The 20,447-nt window shown below is 38.2% G+C and overlaps 1 protein-coding gene across 1 annotated transcript; it reads right to left on the bottom strand.

The window, feature by feature from the left end:
* Positions 1–1,251: 1,251 nt before the first annotated feature.
* Positions 1,252–6,381, bottom strand: LOC139714177 (uncharacterized). Its single transcript, XM_071625897.1, has 3 exons — positions 5,376–6,381; positions 3,456–3,474; positions 1,252–1,414 (listed from the first exon to the last, which is right to left on the bottom strand). Exons 1-3 carry the CDS (start codon positions 6,379–6,381, stop codon positions 1,252–1,254), a joined length of 1,188 nt encoding a protein of 395 aa, XP_071481998.1.
* Between the last annotated feature and the right edge of the window lie 14,066 nt (positions 6,382–20,447).

The following is a 20,447-nucleotide window of genomic DNA, read 5'->3' as shown; positions in this document are numbered from 1 at the left end:
ATTCACGAACTAACATCTCTGACAAAATTGGCATTACACATAATTGTACATTATTTAGAAATACGTGTAACTATTCCCTGAGTCTCCAACCTTTCCAAGGCCATTATACATTACACACAAATCGCGTAACATTCTGTAAACATCAAGAGCGGCTCTGGGGTCACAAAATATGAATTTCCAAACAGGTCAGTCTTTTGAAATATACCTTTATTAAATTTACAGAGCTGTCACTCTGTGATAGACGTGGTAGAACAGTAACGTTCCGAGAAAAAAAGAAGAAGGTAATAACTACTTTGTCCTGTCAGACAATAAAAGTATTACGAACACCACGACAAAACGGACGGTTTATATATATATATATATATATATATATATATATATATATACATATACATATACTCCAAGTACATATATATATATATATATATATATATACATATATATATATATATATATATATATATATATATATATATATATATATATATAGTGTGAGACCGTTTTCACAAATTATTATTGACCGGCTCCTTATTGATATACCTTGCCGCTTTGATACGGAGATTACGATCTGACAGGTGGAATCACGGTTTTTATTATATGATTACATTTAATGTCGATGCAACTCTTGACAATAATGAATAAATAGCAACAAGGTGAAGTGAATATTGAGCTTTTCTTTAATTCATTGAGTTGCCTGGATGATAAACAAATAAGACGCGATCGGTCGTCCTACAGTGTCTAACTTTCGTTATTTTAAAGGTCATACAATCACGGGTCATAATAACATAAATCTCGCTTGGAGTATTTGACTAGAAACAACCTAGCATTTTATTGACAACTTCTGCCTATAATCGGATAATGATAATAATAATGGATCTTTCATGGAAATTTGTCTTGATTATAGTATGTACAATGTAGTTAGGAATTGTCTTCAGTACGATCATTATACTGAAAGAAGGTCAAAGGAACCAAGAAAATGATTTATCTCGATTTTCATTTTTTTTCTCTCTCTCTGTCTTTTCCCCTCTTCCATCTCTCTCTCCCCTTTCTATATCTCTCTCACCCACTCATCGCTCTCTCTCTCCCTCTCTCTCCCCCCCCCCCTCTCTCTCTCCCTCCATCATCTCCTTCTCTTTTCTCTTTTCAGCCCTTCATCGATCCCTTATTGATACTGAGGCAATCACCACGTCGTGTGGTGGTTCGGTCGTGCACGCCATCGCTATGAGATCGACCCCGTCGACCGACGTGTCGTCACATCCGGTTCCTCCTGAACGCGGCTGGCTGTCGAGTCGTGATCATCTTGACCTGCAGTGTGGCTGTTGTGACATCGTCCGATCTGATCTGCTGTGATTTGCTGACCGGCTGGTCAGCACCACTGGACTTTGAGATTCTGCAGCTCCGTGAAGCTCTTAGCCTGTTGTTTTGGAAGAATAGGGGTATGTTTCAATACACATTATGAATATAACCAGTGTTTTAAAGTAGACCCACTCATGGCCAACGGAAAAACGACTTGATCAACTGTGTTGACTTGTATGTCAACGCAAAAGCAAGGCAAGGAAAAATATTCCAAGTAAACATTGATGAAGGAGAATACAAACAGACGAAAGGAAAATAAAAGCAAACCAATATCATTTCGCTTCTTTTCTTTTTCTGGAGGGATAGTAAAACACCCATTCAGAGTACACGTGGATTGATCAATATTTATTTCTCTAAATGATTAAAATCCACTGATTTTTTTTTTTCATGCGTTCTTTTAAACCTTCGCGTGAAGAACTTGCAGTGTATGCCCTGTTAATATTCAGTGGGTATTACGTGTTTTCGATTTCTTCGTCAGTGTGATATTCTGCTTTTTCATCATTCGTCATATTTTCCCATCGGACCAACTGATAAGGAAAATTTGGCTGGAAAATTTGCAGTATACCAGCAACATAATCTCTTTGATAAATTCATAGAATTTGTGACAGTGCATCCAAAAAAGAAATAAGAAAGTGGCAAGCCGTGATTATAAGTGTGGACTCAAAACAGCTAAAATGGGTAAATCTATAGTCATCTTTTAATTTTTATAATTTCTGAACAGAGCAAGTCTTTTATATCATTCTAAAGCTGGGGATTATAAACGACCGAGAATCGGATTTTTTTCTCACTTTTTCTAGAACATGTTTTACGGACAGACAATTATTGTCTGACGAATGTAGGCTTTCCCTGATTTACTGATTCGGAGCGCGAGAAACACTTTATACTCTCTTCACTTTTAACTCTAATAAATTTTGGGAAAAGATTTTTCTTTTGCTTTGAATATAAATACCAGTAATGAATTGAACCCATTTAATATGAATATAAAATGTCAGCTTGATTTGATAATCCCTTCACAGTGCTGCTTTGGAGATTTATATCCTGTTCTTTGTTCCAGTCTTTGTACAGAATACCGTTTCGTAAGATTAAGCACTTAACATTAATAGACCTTATTGAATTCAAAGCACTATTCCAGCATGTCCAGAGTGTACCTACCCTTGCGCTATTTAGATGGGTTAGGATAGTTCATCTGCATTGAATTATATGGCATTTTAAAGCTTCGAGTCAGCATTTAACCAAAGGTCCATGAATGATATGTCTGACAACTTTTTGTGAGGCAGGAACACATCTGCCTCGAAAAAAACAAAAGATATCTGAGAATTCCCGACAGATTAATGAGAACCTGAGATATATTTGGGGGAAAATGAGATAGTGTATTGTTATAATCTTGAGTAATTCAAATACAATGCACACTAAAAGTGCACCCAAAGAAGAGTATATTGGTCGAGTAAATTTGATGTCAGTCGCGTCCTATATATGTATATAAAACCTTATTCTTATTTGTTGGTGAGGACACGTCTTAAGATGATCTTTTGATATCGTCCGAACAAATAGACTTCCTTGGTGTTTGTGGACAATCATGAACAAAGCCCTTGAATTGGGAGATTTGTGGACAAATCTCCAATGCGAAAATGATAATGAAAACAATAAAATCAGAGAATAAGGACCTTAAACATGACATGACAATCCAATGTTTACATTAAAATCTTCATTCTCTTTATTTTCCCCTTCTTCCCAAGCTGGCGAGCAGAGGTCATTTTGCGTTCCTTTGTTTCGTTTTATGATGTCTTTTCTCAGTTCTCGAGGGACATTAGTTCAATTTACAATAATTCAGCAGAGTTTGGTTCTACTTTTCTGTCACCTCTAGATCTTTTGAAACATTCTGTCCTGGCTTTTACGTGAGTGTGTGTGTGCGTGTGTCTGTGTGCGTGTGTTAGCTTTAATACGTAAGACGCACCATTTGATTTCACTGTAACATCTCGCCTCATTAAATTCATGTCCAATATTTGAACTGAATACATGCTAGCATGGAGTCCTGTAGGGCAAATCTTTTATCCAGACAACGATCGATGTTCAAAGTCCATTGCATACAAGTATAGTACGCTTGCTTGTAAGTGAAACCTGTAAGTTTTTAAACAAGAGGGAGGCCAGAATTTTTCGTATGAATTATCTTCAGTGTTTTGCCTCGCCAGAGGGGGCTAATCTATGGCCATTATATTTGCTGTCGGCATTTCAAACAGCTCTGATTTTTCTTTTCACGCATGGTTGACGACCCTTGTTCACTTTCAAGACATAAAATTTGTTCAACTGATCCGTGCATTTGGACCGCAAACGTGTGTGAACATTTGGTGTGTGCATTGCATGTAATACCATTACCACAGATTTCGTGTGACAGACTAGATTAATAACACTACAAGATCCCATGACATTAAATAGAGCTTATATAGCATCGCATTGAAGCAGTTACTACAGCTTCATGCAAAAGGGACATTTTCCTCCGCTCACAGACCTTTGGAATGTAGAACCCCCCAGATCAGGATACACTTCCTTTAGAAATATATCATTGTTCCCCATTATTGACTCTAAACATTCACGACTAATTGACACCACAGCGATCTTCGCGAGCTCAGAAATAACTAGACAGACGCCAATCCAAAAATGTGTTAATTTGTTAACAAATGTTTATATCATTATGAGTTGCACATTACGTATAATAGTATACGATCAACTGTGCTCAAACAATGAAACGTTTGATAGTTAGGCCAATAATGATAATAATATGTGCAAGAGATTAGTTCTGTGTTAGTTATGTGATATGATATGTTTTAATGCAAACATTTTTAGTTTCTTTTCAATTATTTTGTTTTATAATATTGCCAGGATTATAATTTCTTTACGCTAAAGTAATTATGATTCTTTACGCTCATTTTTTTTTTTTTTTTTGCCGGTAATGATTGATATGATTAATGTGACAGCGATGGGTGATTTATGAGAGTGCTGATGATAAAAACAAAATGAATGAATGAATAAAAACAGTGATGAACTTACCCCAGGAATTTATCCAAGTTTACCAAAAACTTTCGGCTAGAATGTGCGCAACGCAACGTATTGTTGGAAAGAAGGAATGAGTGTTGATGTCATTTGAATGATCATGTAAACATTCTTCACGGCCCTGTTTTATGAAGAGTTATAATTGATTATATAGTTGATTTTTATAGTAAGTCTATGGCAGCCTGTGTAGTAAGGAAATTTATAATCGATTATATCTTTTGATATCTTTTTAGTGGTTTAACAAGTACACATGTTACAAAGGACATTTTGCAGAATACATGCCAGGTCGCGGTTTTTGTTTGATATCGACATTTTCTCACGGTCGTTACCAAAAGATATGACAATTTCCAGTGATAAAATCCTCTGCTCGCCAGGATATGTCCAAATAAAATGTTTACCAGTTTTTTTTTTTTGTCTGTTTTTTTTTTCTCTCAATGATCGATGCAATGAGATTTGAATTTAGTCATTCGTTTATACCACAAAGCTAATTTTTAAAAAGTCATTTTTCGGATTTTTTAACAAATTTTCTGGCGTATATCTCATTGCAAGTTTTAAGGTAGTGCCCCAAATAAGAACGTACGCGTGTAAATAAGTTCTACGTAAACATGTCGCTATTTTCGACATACAGTAACTAGAAAAATGAAAATACATTGATGACATTGTTTCTGGATTCAGTGTAACCACCAATTAACCATGGCAATGGACAACTATTTTATAAACTGTACTGGAGAGAATATGAAGAGGAAAATGTTTTTACTGACGAATGATTGGTGAATTACTTGCTGATTTCAAAGATATTAATTTAAGCAAGAGTTTAAAGCAATGAACATTAGTTTGGCTTCCTTTGAAACCTAATGATGCAAGCAAACATGATGGTGACATCGTTACACTGCAACCGGGCACTGCACGTGGCTTGTTCAGATAGAGCTTGAATTTCATTGGCTGATTGAATGTAAATAAATGTAGGATACCTTTGGTGACGATGACGAGGGATATGATGACGGCGGCCACGACGATGAGCAGGACCATGAGGAAGGAGATGATGATGATCATATTCCGCCGGAACCGTCGCTTCTTCTTCAGCAGCGCGGTTCCCGCATCCAAGTCGGGATCGGTCGGCATTGGGGCACGGCCTTCGTCGTGGGCAGCGCCCTCGAGTCCAGAAGCCGTATCTTCAAGAGTCTTCACTTGTTTGAGGGTGATGCCTGCAGTATCAACTTCATCATCGTCACCATCATTCTCTGGGTTGAGATCGACTTTCTTGATGAGCGTCACCCCGCCGCCGTCTTCGTTGTTGCTGGAACCCGGCAGCTTCGGCCGTGGCGTCGACGGAATCTCCAAACTAGCGTCCAACCGCGTGTGAGTTCGTATCGTTTTGATGTGTGGCTCTCCTCTCCCTTGCGTAGGTCTATTTCCGGGGCTAGGTAAGCTCGATACTGCAGTTGATGGAGATGTTGGTCTGTTTAGTGGTTTCCTTCGGGCGTTGTCACCCTGTGAGCTCACATGCGTTGATACATTCTCACCGTTCCCAATCCTTGAATTTGGCGTCGTATTAGATGCACCACCCGAAGAACCAGGCACTGTTCTAGTGTCTCGTGAGTCGTGAGATCCTATCCGCTCAACGCGTTCGTCCTCTGAATTGGTGTGGGCGAGCTCAGCATAGATCGGATCTCGGGGCTTCGATCCCTGAGTTCCAATCACATCTTGTGACGACGACGACGCTCCTCCTGCTGCATTGGACGTTGGAGGTGCGACACCGCTCTCCTCTTCCTCTTCCTCTACAAAGTTCGCGGCAGGAATCCGCGCATACGGGTTGGTCTGCTGTCCACCTGCCGCGGGGTTAACTGGACTTGTTGGAGGAACGTTCAGCTCCTTCTCCGAGGCAGGTACCATCGGCGGGAACTGCTGCCCGGGGGTCTCGGCGTAGATATGCAGCCTCTTGTTGTATTCATCGGGTGGCAGCTTGGGGTCCCTCATACTTCTGGAATCGAAAGAGAAACATGCAATAGTAGCCATCATAGATTAATATTGTCCGAAGTACAAAGAAGTGTAGAAATGATTATGATGAGAATTTGATGATTAATTCTCAACAACACCTCAGGTAGGGCAGGGAGGTGACCACCTCCTTGAGTAGGGCATACTACGGGTGATGGATATAATTATAACGCTTCATGTTTATCAAGTATAAACACATGCAGGTAGTTCGGAATGAGCTGAAATGGTCTACGAACCAGATACCTTAACTGACTGTATTTTTTGAACTTAAAAAGTTTGCCATAACACTGTGATGAAATCTTAATCCATTTCTGAAGAGAGTGCAACAGGGTAAGTCCAACGAGACGTAATGTTCAAATTGCCGACACTGTCTGCACGCACGTGGCAAGGGACTGATTGAAGTGATCGGCCGTTATATTCTTGGGTGCTTATGCGATTTCCTCGCACAATCATAACAAAGAGAAATCGATATCGCTTTTCAGAAGGTCGTGTTGCTGTATCTTGACTTGTCTGTTTGAATTGTCTGTAACAAGAAAACTCCTACCAGAACTCATCTGGAAAAAGAGGGAACATGTTCAAGTGATAATATGAAGGGTCTTTCTCTTTTCATTATCAACATTGTGAGATTATTGGATGAATATTTGAGGTAATTTTTCGCAAAATGCGTATTATACTCTATTTCGTGTATTTTTTCTCGTAATTTTTGCAAATCCTTCTAATGAAAAAACACCCTATAGTAGACCAGGGAGGTTCGTCTCGCCTATCTGAGGAGACATTCAAACTCAAATTTTAACTTTTCTTTTGAGTCCACGTGACAGTGTGTAGGCCCTATAATAAGCAACTTCTCCTTGTAACTATTTTTTTAAGCTAAATATTATTTTGTGCATTCTTGTCTCTTTTCGAAACTTCGGCAAGTCCTGCTGATAGAACCACATACTCGTACAGGAGATAGTAATAGATTGCAAAATAAAATTTTCACCCTTTCTCTGTTGTCCCCATGTTAATGTGTATTCCAGGCACGTTGGAATGCATATATAACATGGTATAAGGTGAGCATTTCACATGTTTGAGGATGACAGATGAATTTTTTTTCACTCAGTATTATTCCCTGAATATATGGGGAAGGGTTCCTTGTGTTCCTAAATATTGATATTAGCCAATGTGCGTTGTGCAAATCTATTTTTCGTTCAAACACTATCCATGGAGTAATTCAATCTGAGTATGATCTCTAATCACTTCTGCTGAGATAACATTAAAAGTACCATTAGTCTTTCGTCATTTCAAAGAAAGTATAAACAATTTCTTTTGATTCAGTAATCTCGTTTGACACACGCATGAATGACTTAGATAATTTATTGCTTGCCTAATCACTTGTTTATTGTAATGTTTTGTCATCTGTATAGTCCAATGTATTCTGTAATGTTTTGTTCTGTGATAGTAATTAATAATTGTACCATGTTTAATTGTCAGGGATCAGCCTTTGAAAGGCCTTTATGGCCTATTGTTGATTCCCCCACGTGTTATATATTTATTGCATTGCATCTTGCATGATGTAGGTTGCGCTCATGTAATGTTTGTATGTCTTTTTATCTATACCCTGTGGAAATAAATGAAATGAAATGAGTAGAATTTGAAACAGTAAAAATTCATCAACACTTCATACTGTGTACAGTGTATGAAGCTTTTAGTCTCCTGACCCGACTCCTACTGTTAAAACCATACGAACTCAACCCCAACTATCCCTATACTAGTACCCTATAGGACTCCGGGTATATAGTTTTCCCTCTTTAAAAGGTAGAATATACGTCTGTGTGTGTATAAGTACATGTATATAAAAGGTGATATAGATACTATATACTATGATAATTATGCTCTATATACCATATATTACATATACTATATACTATCATTATATAGCATGATATAATATGATATAAGGATGCGTAGTATAATCATAGAATACTTTTAACGATCAATATTTGTTACAAGTATGTTTTCATATTCATTTTCGATGTTAGTGGGGCTGAATGATATGGTTCTTTTTCTCTTCTGTATGACATATAGGGTCTATTTCAAAATATTTCCGTCGCACACTTCAAGATTTTTACACTTGGTTTCCAGAAGGGACTTATATTTCACAGACTACGTCATTTGCTCAGTGTAAATACGCCAAACTGGAGATTCATTAGCTCGGCAAATTGCTCATTGTGTTTTGTCCTGTCCCAACATCCCTTGATTCAACAAAGACATTGTCAGTTCAGGTTGCCATCTGACCTGCCACAAGGTTTGTGGCTGCCTTGCCTTGCGTTCACTGTACTCTCTTATGAATGGCGGCGTTATTGAAGGTTGGAGAATAATGGCGTAAACTGCAGGGAAACCTACACCCGATACGGTTGAAAGCGCCACACAGGCACACAGGCATAGACGTTTTTTGAGCGAGCCTGTGATCTGTTCTGTGCCCAATGAAGCCAGGCGTGGACTTACCGCACAAACCTACACGCTTTAAAAGCTATCCACCTGCGTCGATCGCAGGTCTTTCTATACTCTGAAGAATATACCTCATTATAAATAGGCCTATCAGAATAAAACATAATCATACCCTAGCAATTTCATCGTGCCCTGAAGTTCAATGAGCGTTTTGCCCATTTTGGTGACCGTAGAAAAGTTTGTCGATTGGCGTTATCATTGTGCGTCGTCAAGAGTATTTTTGTTCAGTGTAATATGAATATCTCCGTCAAATGCTACCAACGTCGATTGTTTGCAACATGACGTTGAAATACATTAAATCATCTTCAACAATGTATATTTACAGGCATATCGAAAGATATGAAATGATACCCAAATACACCTTGCGAAGATGTAGCTGAAATCCCCGTGAACCCACGCATCCTTGCCATGTGTTTGTGATATAGGCGTATAGTAATGATGAAAATTGTCATGTCAGAATTGTAGTATTAAATTCGTTTGGGGCACGGGGTATTATTTGTTGTTTGTTTCATGATAATATCAACCTGAGAATGTGGTTATAAACAATAAATATGTAAGAAATCCATTCAAAATTGAAAGACTTCTATAGCTGTTGTATATTATGTCCCGTAAAAACTGAGACTTTACCCCGAATAATTTATCTCCTCTAAACTCACCTATTCTCTTTCATGTCTAACAGTCCTTCAATACGATATGGTTCGGCATAAAACATTTATGTAGATACTTCTATATATACAACATTAAATATATAGACATATAGAATATACTCACGCTTGATGTGGATGCTCTGACTATTACACTGGAATCTCGTTCAGTCTGTTGTGTGGAGTGAATTTCTCATGTGTCACCAATAATGGTCGCTCATTCATTGCACCGTAAACACGAACGACGCCGAACGGATTTACATGATGTCTTTCGGCTGAAATATTACGATGTCTGTAATATTATGTGTGATTCAACACTGCATTCCAGCCGCCGTCAGCACTCAGCTCAGACGAAGCAAATAGTTACCAGAATGGATTCCTGCGCTCAAAGCGTCCGTCGTAAAACAAGCGCTCAGTCTTGGCAATGACGTTGTTCAAGCGTCATGGTCACAACGTAAATATGAACCTGGATGGTCCAGCGCCTCCCCTTAAAAAAACATAATGTACGGGGACAAGGCAGCATCGACAAGACGTGGCGGCAAGACGTCTGCTAAACACTGACGCACACATGCACAATATTATCTATCTCTCATTTACGCAGAGAGAAAGGGAGAAAAAAAAACAACAACTTCGAATGATCAGCTCGGGCTGATCTGATAGAGACACGACCTGTCTATTAAAGTGAGGAGACACAAATCGCAGATCTAAATGTGCGGTCCATTCTACATCGAGGTATTGATCTAACGCGTGATCCCAATGGTACTTTCGGGTGAAGCATTGTATAAAGGAACGCATTCACCCGTACTGGGCGAAAAAAAAAATAGAGAAGGAAAAAGGTGTCTCTTAGGCGGACCCTCAACCGTGCCTCCAGAATGGGGTATATTATTAAAGGGCGTTGTCTCTTTTTGAGGGTAAACTTACGTAACCAGCTAGTGGTAGGAATAAGAATGAGGCATAACATACGAGGAGAGAGGGTTGCAAGAATTAAGGTACATCGGAGTTCGAAGATTAGCTACGGAGCAGAGCCGAGAATGATAATGTATGCCACATACAAATTTGTGTGCATGTGTTTATCTTTCTGTATCATTTTACTGAAATGGAATTAAATAACGAGAGAGAGAGAAAAAAAAAGGGGGGGGGGTAACCAAATCACTGATTTTACTATAACAACCATTCATGCACATCGTTTCCTTTGACAGTTTGAGTGGCCGGCCATTTTTCCATAACACAATAGATGAAAGTGTATTCATAAAGATAAGTAACATACAGTAATTATATACTAGTAATTACGCATACATATTGTTCACACATAGTATGTCACACGTAAGGTAAGCACGAGGAATTTTACATGCATATAAAGTTGTTTCAAAAATACGAGGTAACGGCAATGGTATCACACATTAAAAGTTTCGAAGAATTACTTGTTATGAAAAAAAAAAGGAAGTCGAAATAATTTCATAACGCACTCACATATCTTTCCAGAAACAGGGGGCTACTGGTGATCTCATAATCCCATTAAAAGCAGCATAGGCTAACAAGTGCGAAAAAAAAAGTGAAGCCAATCATATTGTAATATTAGAAATAGTTGAAATAATTATGATGTTGCACATGCAGTAAAAAACAATGACCAGAAATACAAACGTATATATATGTACAATTTAAAACTGAGAACATTTTTTTTTTTTTTTTTTTTTTTTTACAGATGACGAAGAAGGGATCATTCAGTATTCTCCGGATATTTTATTGACAAAAATGTATGAGAAACAAGCCTTGGCTGTATGTGTCGGGTACTATAATAACCTATTTGTGTGTGTGTGTGTGTGTGTGTGTGTGTGCGTGTGTGTGCTGCAACCAAAACAACAAAAACGTCAGAGGCTGCTTTTAATGTCCCTTGCTGACATTAGTAGATGAAAAAAAAAAAACGGCTTTGGTGCTTCAAAATAGTTCTGAAATGTTAATAAGGGACAAGAATAACCAACATAGAAATGTTGATAAAAATAATCAATGATCACTACTGTTGATTAAAAAAATGAATAGTTTTATCAAAAACATTATCTAAAATAAATTGTCATGATGACGGTTTGTTGAGAAAATAAGTGATATATCTTTATATTTTCTGCTTTATTACAAACTTTTGTTCGGTAAGACAACTGAATTATACATAATGATTATGCATCAAGTAGTGGCTTTGACATACATAAGAACAGTTTTAACTTCTTTTAATTTCGAAAGCCAGTAAATCTTACTGAATCAAGATGCAGTCAATAGCGCCAGAAGAAGCATGTCAGCATGTGCAGGACATGTCGGAAGAGCAAACTGCATCATAGATTTGGAAATGGCAACGGGACAAGATAGCAGGATCCTGAATTTTACGAAGATGACGGAAATAATTATGATTGCCATGGGTTCAATCTGAAGCTGAATGGGTGTTTTTGGAGAATGCTCAAAGACGGTTGGCTAGCTTTGTTGCAATTACCAAAGCAAAGGCTGTTTTCCACAATCAGAAAGCTTGTTCGGTAGCAGTCTGGTTTGCAAGGGTCTGTTTTTTTAAAGGTGCATCTGTGACTGAAATAGTTAGTTACCAGGTCTTCAATGAAAAAAACTGATGTCATATATAGATGCGAATCTGTAGTAAGTCAGCTTGTTTATCACCCAGGACACTTTTAAGGTTTGTCAATCATGGGCTATGAAAGACGATTCCCTGCATGGTCCCACTATTCACCTTAATCAGTCGCTTGTACGAAGATCAAGGATCGGATGCGTGTAAAAACTGCAAAGAAGTTAGAGAAGAAAGACTTGGAATGGTTCCAGATGTTACATAACCTTATGCTCGGAAATCATCCTGAGAGAAAGATTGGAGAACTAACCTTGTCCGATGATGATATGAAGTGGGCGGAGAGACTGTAAAAGGCTCACAAATTCTAATAGCTTTTCTGAATGACCTAAACTTTTCAAACTGTAAAGGATATCATCGTGATTTTCTTCAAGGATTTTTAGCATAAAGAAAACAAAATGTTAGGTCTTAATCAATAGACCTGTTCGGTTTGGGTGAGGGTTTTAATTGTCATGTCAAGCCATAACTGGAGGGGTGGGGGGCTTCAGAATGCCTAACAATAGTTGATTTATGCACTGACATAGATGCACCTGATTTATTGCATAACCCATTGAATCAACTTTTCTTCTTATTCTGGAACTCCCCCCCCCCCCGTTATGGCCGACGGCAGTTTATGTGTTTTAAAACCAAATTTCATATGTCATATACAGAGATAATGTGATTGAAAGGATTTTATTTATGAAGATAAGACTGAAAATGACCAGGATTTTGTCTGTGGTCAGTATTACAGGTAAGCAATGGCAGCAATCTCGATATACTGGGTTCGACGGATATTGTTGCCAGGAAATATTGTTTAAAAACAAAGACAGGGACTAATATACTCTCTAAAAAAATCGAGTGAAAATATTCACTCTTGAATGAGTGAATACAAAAAAGAGTGAATTCAGAGTGAAATTGGAGTGAATTTCGAGTGAAAATGTTCATTTTCACTCATTTTGGAACGACCTTAAGGATCACTCGAAGATTTTGGAGTGATCCCTGAGGTCACTCTAAAACGAGTGAAAATGAACATTTTCACGAAAAAATCACTCCAATTTCACTCTAAATTCACTCTTTTTTGTATTCACTCCTTAAAGAGTGAAAATTTTCACTCGACTTTTTTAGAGAGTAGGGATTAGAACACATTTTTGTTCTGAAACACAATTTCTGAAATTGCTGTAGGTCCTACTACATATCCAGGACTCATTGACAATGTTTAAAAGGACCAAATTTGAAATCATGTCCCAGCACTGAAGCGTACTATATTATAGTTTCACTCCATGTTTTGTTTTGTCTTTTTTGTTTTGTTTTGTTTTTCATTGATAAAGTATTTCCTACTTTTGTTGTCATTATTTCTTTCGAGGCTCCGAGAAGTTCATTCAAAAAAAGTTATTTACCTTGTCTGTGCGTTGAATGATCTTTGTAAATGGAAAAAAAAACTCGGCTAATGGTTGAAATTAATTACAATCATATACAAATTCATAATAATTTTGCAGGGGAGTATGTGCTTGATAATTATTGAATGAGTGATTTACATCTCACTTTCACAGCTATTATACCTTCAAAGTGAAAGTATAGGCCTATACTCCTTACAATCCCCCCGAAATAACTCTTACCAAAGTTATTAGAATAAATATAGAAAATATAACAAAAAATAATTAGCCACATTAGTCTGTTAAGAATCATTGGGTGTGGTTTATGAGGGCTGATCCTTCAGTAAAATGCACTTAATTTGGAGGCTTGACACACAACTTTCTTTTAGATTAAGGGGAACTTCAAAATCACTTGGAAAAATTTGACAACGAAAGACACTGAATTTTTTGATAGGCTCCCAGATAATATTATTTCGGTTCCAATTTTCGGCGTAGATTCAACAAGCACGTTTGTTTGTTTGCGTCTTTTGTTGTTGTTTTTAACGGTGATACCGGTATCATTCTTCTAGGATCTCCAAGTGGGGTTTGATCATAAAACAACGACCAAAAAACAACAACAGACGAACAAACAACAACAACACAAATTCCAGGACTGGAGGGGTGTAAAGATTGGCAAACGAAAGACTGAATCTTCCGCGTCCTCGACGTGGTAGAGTCACCGAACTAAAACATAGTGGAATGCGTGTCCCTATTCCCAACATACACGAGACCGTGCAGCCAAATTTACCGTGTTGCGTCGCCATCTTGTTAGGTCAATTTTTCCTTATATGGAGTGCACGCTTAGGCGCGGTCAGACTGGGCCACTGGTACGCGCGCAAGCAAGAGTACGCCGTCCAGTGGCTAGTGATTATGACGTAACAGTGCACGTTTGTACATGACAATGGCCTTGCGTTTCGGATACAATATAGCCCGCAAACAGATCGAGAAGTTTGGCGGAAAGTTACGTGGAAAGTTTGCGGTCACACTGGCAAAACTTCGAGTTAAACTTCTCGATCTTTTGCCAGTCTGACAAAGTCGATAAAAAGGGTCCAGAGCTCCACGAAATCATGTGTGCACGGGCGCTGTGTGTAGGCTGTATGGCGACTATGCGGAGGACTCACATTAGTTCTTTTAACATGTTTGCGGCGTTTTTTTTTTCTTGTTGTTGAATTTCTAGATTGCTTTGTTAAACCTAGAATTACATATGCACCGTAAATAAATCAAGTTTCTTCATTAATAAGCACTTTAATTTAGGCATAATGCTCGCCACTAAAAGAAGTTAGGCCCAGAGTTTCAGTTGCTCATCAAAAGCAGGCAAGATCCTGCGTCTGTCTTATTGCTTCATATCATCAGTGCTTTCACTTTTCAAGGTCAGTCCTCCTGAAATCAACACTAAAAACTCCTGGAATTTACAAGATTATCCTGGAATTTTTCAAACGGGCTACAAATACATGATTAATTGTGAGCTGGGGGAGAGGGTCAATGCATGATACTCAATGATATGTGAGAGAGCGAGCTGATTTGTGTGTGTGTGTGTGTGTGTGTGTGTGTGAAAATTTGCCATCAAAATAGACTCAACCTTAAGTTAAGGAAAATTATTAATATAAATTTGTCATTTAAGATTTAAATAAATACAAACATTACGGTTTCGGGACCACGGTTTCATGGAATTTGAAACGCACCAGAATTTGGCAAAACGAACATTCATTTGGGCATCATCAACACCATCACCATCGATCATCATCATAAATTTACACACTGTCAGTGTCACTGTCGTAGGCCCTAGCTCTATCTAGCTATGGAACCTGATTGGTGCCAGGTAAAAATGGCAGAGGTAAAAATGGCAGAAGTAAAAATGACAGAGGTAAAAATGTCATAGTAAAATGGCAGAGGTAGAAATTGCAGAGGTAAAAATGGCAGAGGCAAAAATGGCAGAGGTAAAAATGGCAGAAGTAAAAATGGCAGAGGTAAAATGTCAGAAGTATTGAGAGCAATTTCGTCAGAGGTAAACGTATGAAGAGGTTTTGAATAATGACCTATAGCCAGAGCAAACTGTATTTATCAAATTATCAAATCCAAATTGCAGATTTGAAGAATATTTATTGAATTATGTTTTAAAAAGATGACAGCACTCTCATTATTCTGATTTTGATTCAAGTGCAGTGGCGTAATCTGTCTGTTCAGAGGAATAATAAACCAGCTAAAAAAGAGCCTAGTATAGGCCTATGGGAAATTATCATTATTATTATCATTATTATTGTTATTACTAAAGGGGGTTTCAACAATGCTGCATAGCCCTTAAACAGTATAATCCTATACGTTGTTTCGCCCAATGAAGTTATCACACACACAAACACACACACACACACACACACAAACACACACACACGCACGAACCCAATTTTGGTATAAACATATACTTCTATACGCAGATATACAACATTTACTCTCACAACACACTCTTACACAAACGAATTCCGCTCACTTCCAGGCTAGTATATTGTCATTATTTTTCATTTTTTGAACTGTATAGTGTAAAGAAGTGAAGGAGACATTGTCGAAGCGAACCGCTAATTTTTCACCTGTTCTATGTTATTTTCTCACATTCAGGTTTCGTAGGAGCCTATATCTTTCTCACAAGGCCTGATCACGACATAATGTATAGAGAAGTAAAAATACAAAACGCCAAAAACAAACTACAGCTAGATGTATCTGCAGACATCAGAAGGCTCTTGCAAAATATTTCATTACATTGTTCAAAGATTTAGGAGTGATCCCTGAGGTCACTCCAAAATGAGTGAAAATGAACATTTTCACTCAAAATTCACTCCAATTTCACTCTAAATTCACTCTTTTTTTGTATTCACTCCTTTAAGAGTGAATATTTTCACTCGATTTTTTTAGAGAGAGTATGTAGCACAGGAGTGTAGGAACATTAGTAGAGCATTTTGTGATACCCCTATATATATTTTTTTTTTTCGTGTAATTAATGATTTGTTTAACCCCTAATTTGGGGGGAAATGGGACATCAAGCGCTGAGAAATGAGACAACCTGGAGAGAAATTAGATAACCATCATGACCAAAGTAGGATTTACATGTGCTGCGGGGAGAAATGTAACACTATGCCCTATTAAATTTCTCCCAGTGATAACAAAAACAGTAAAAGATCCCTGCCAATTTTTCATACCTGCATGTCTGTTATCAAGCAATTTTATTTTCAGAAGTTTGCACACTTATTAAAATACCTATTAACATAGTATAGGACCTACGAGATCTAAGTTTGATATTTTACTGACAAGATACCTGTAGAGCTGTATGGTAGTCAATATGTCCTTTTTCAGGTGTACCGAGGCTCATACTGATATAATTGGATTGTTGACTTGCCGACCACTTTTCAACTTATATACGTGAGTTTATATTTCTCCCCGTGTCCCATTTCTCCCCGGTCTCCCCCGTGCTTTAATTATTTCAGGAGAAGGCACGAAAAGCGCGTATTGCTAGAAAGGTGTCAGAAACATGAAGGAAAATAAAATCTCTGTCACTTTAACCTTGTCATCTTGCATTTCTACGACTAAATTTTTATCAATGACATTTTTATCTCTGGCATTTTGACCACTGACATTTCGACCACTGACAACTTTACCTCTGACATTTGTACCACTGTCTTAATTATTTACCTCTGCCATTATTACCTCTGATATTTTCACCTCTGCCATTTTTACCTCTGCCATTTTTACCACTGCCATTTTTATCTATGCCATTACTCAGTATTACACCGAATTGAACATACCTCCTTGATCATACCATATACCTCCCGTGTTACCAGTGTGTGCGCGATTGAGGAGGAAGTGGGGGTGGGGTGCGCGATATGACGCGTGCATGAACAATCGAAAATGAGAGAGTGGTTGGATCCACATAGCGTGCACTCCATATAAGGAAAAATTGACCTATCAAAATGGCAGTGGTAGCAAGTTTTGGTGGCTGCGTATTTCCTGGGTGAACACGCATTCCACTATGTTTTAGTTCGGTGGGTAGAGTACATTATTATTTCGGCTCTATTTTTGGTGTTTGCTACCCTCAACGTCGTATCCATTTTATGATGAATTTGCCTTTAAATCCAGGTTTTCTTATATTCTACTTTTAAAAAAGAAAAAAAAAGATTTCAAAATAAATACATTTTAGAGCTTTTAATACTTCAAATAATTGATAATTTGTGAAAAACTGAAAGTTATTGCACGCATTTAGTCTGTTTATTTGTGCAAACAGATTTTAAAACAAAAAAGTAAACAATTACCTGGAAACTAGGCTAGCTGCCCACCGCGATTGTGCTGTATCATTTGGTTCGTGAATGTATCGTAAGCACACGCACACATTACAGGTTCATGCATACAACACAGGTTTGTTCACACGCTGTGTTGCTTGGGCACTAAAAAAGTAAGTTACCTCTAATGCTGTTTTCCTTGATGTATTGTGATATTATTTCATGTTTAATCGGGTCATATTGTCATGCCGCTATTTAATGGTTCTTTTCACTGACAGCGTGTTTGACTTTAGGAGAATCAGGAGTTCGAGTCGAATGCCCCTGTGCGGCTGTGTGTGTCTGTGGAATGCTATGCTAACGAGGCGAGGGCTGGCTGTACGACGAGATTTAAAATGAATGAAATCAATCGATGTTTGATAATCAGTTGCAATATGTTTGATCTTTTTGTCTTCTGCCTTGACTAGTTTACAGTATCAGGGACCGTGTTATCCTAATTTAAGACTCGGTAATGTTTTATTTGATGAAACGTCCCATTTGCAAACTATTACTGCTTGGTTAGTGACTGAAGAGACGTAGCAGGGACAACTCTCACAGAAATAATTACATGTGGGACTAGGGGTAGGGCTATAGACCATGGTAGCTTTCTGACCCTCGGTTAATTCCACGTGCCAATTACCGGACGCTTTTTTTCGTGGCTTTGAATTCCGTACTCAGAGGAAGAAATTTCGGCTAAAAATCTATGCACAGACTCCTGGAAATTACGAATCCAGACTACAACTTATATTTTGTCTAGTCTATGTCAATTGTTCGCTCCAGTTTTAAGAAAGGAATATGCTGCAAACATACCCCTCTAAAAATGTTGTCTTTTTGTGCGGTGCAAAATCGCATTGTATTACTGGACACGATTTTTGCAATGAAATATTTGAAATCTTTCGCACCTAGTCCTTGCACCATAATCACAATTTATCCCACAAATCACCGTACACATTCTCACCGAGCGGATGACAAAGAAAAAATGGGCAAATGAGGCTCAAATTTCATATTTCACGGTAAAATGTCTGTCTTGAACATTTCGAACAGTTCACGCAATTAAACCTTGTGTGTTGTGAGAAATCGACAACTGGTTAGACTCTACTTGTAGTTTACGTGCTTTGTCTATAAGAGCTGCACACGCGGGTGACAAGTTGCGGGCCCCTTAGCGCATAACTATTCCGCATCGTTCGCATTTCTTCTTCTTCTTCTTCTTCCTTTCAAGTACAGTGCACCAATGAGGTGTATCGTCATACTTTAGAGTGATGTGCGTTTGAGGACGATAGCTACAAATTTCCGATATCGATCAGTAAACTTTAGGTTCTAATACTTCTATTGGAATCTTCAGCATTTTTCCTGTATGTGAGTGGGATTTCATAGAATTTCAGTCGTGAAATGTGATTCAAACATGCGTAAATATTAACTATGATAAGGTGCGGGTCACTCAACTATAAATTTGAGGTAAAATGTGAATTTCTTCGTGTTTTTACATTTTTATGTTGTGTTTTTTTGCAATTTCGGTCCACACAAAGTTCTGTGAGGCTAATCTACGAAGTCTCGCGTGTACAGAATGTCGTTAGTACTAAAAAATGTGCGTGTCCGGTAATACCATGGTGTCCAGTGACACCATGCTTGCGCTTGCATATAGTAAGTGCAATGTGATGTGTGTTTGTTGCCACTTGCACGAGTCTCTTCCCATCTCCCTGCTTGCGCCCATGGAAATGCCAAGGCTATTGTGTTCTGTCTATCATTTAGAGCCTACTGCTATTATTGCTAATCCGATACCAGGGCAGGGGATAACTGCACCAGCGACCCTAACCCGTACCGAGTCGGAGTCGCATGGCAGCCCTATGGCTATCGAAGAAACCTGTGATATGGCTTCGCATTTTTGTGACCAGAGACCAAAATACAGGGTTTTACACTGAAAATCATAGCCATACTATTAGATAAGATACTTACAATCAGAGCCGCCGAAATCAATTTACAATTCGATCTGTTTTAAGAGCCCAGTGAAAGATTTTATCCCAGGTTTTAGTCCAGGTTCCGCACTTCGTATTGTAGTACAACTTACACAGCGCATGCGCCAACAGCCGTGCTGTTGATCGGGTATGGATAAAACGTAGCACATATTATGATACACTATGTACAGTATGTGTGTGGAAAAAAAAAAAACAGTACGGCTTGCTGAGAACTGAAATGAATATTCATTTGCTCATGCGCATATCATTTTATTTACGTGATATGTTCAAAGTGACGATTTGTATCTCGCGGAGATGTTCTCAAAGATGATGACGATTAATCTTGTTTTCGGAGGTAATCGTGAGTGATACATAGTTGCCTACAATATTCAACAATATGGTAAATACAACATGTGGCTTTTCGTTGGACGAATCCAAGTGTTGTTTTTGAACGATGGGTTGTTTACTGAATTGCAAGCATCACAGTGCACTTGATTACTTCACTATTCGCCCGAAAATTGCATACAAGTCTTCGGGGTGCTGTTACTGGTTACAGCGCCCCGTGCCGGGGTTAGGCAGGGGGGTGTTTCAGAAGAATTCAAGTCAAACTTATCTTAAGATTTAAGATTGACTAAAAATTATATGGTATGCTGCATGCTGTG

The sequence above is a fragment of the Diadema antillarum genome, unplaced genomic scaffold (genome assembly GCF_040938485.1).
Source record: "Diadema antillarum isolate AM-2024a unplaced genomic scaffold, OU_Dant_1.0 scf00000045, whole genome shotgun sequence".
Classification (NCBI taxonomy): Eukaryota; Metazoa; Echinodermata; class Echinoidea; order Diadematoida; family Diadematidae; genus Diadema; species Diadema antillarum.
Note: the sequence above shows the minus strand (reverse complement) of the source record. Positions and strands in the feature narration are given on the sequence as shown.

Bases quoted from the DNA above. Each gene is read 5' to 3' on its own strand.
- LOC139714177 (XM_071625897.1), bottom strand. From the start codon at position 6,381: ATGAGGGACCCCAAGCTGCCACCCGATGAATACAACAAGAGGCTGCAT.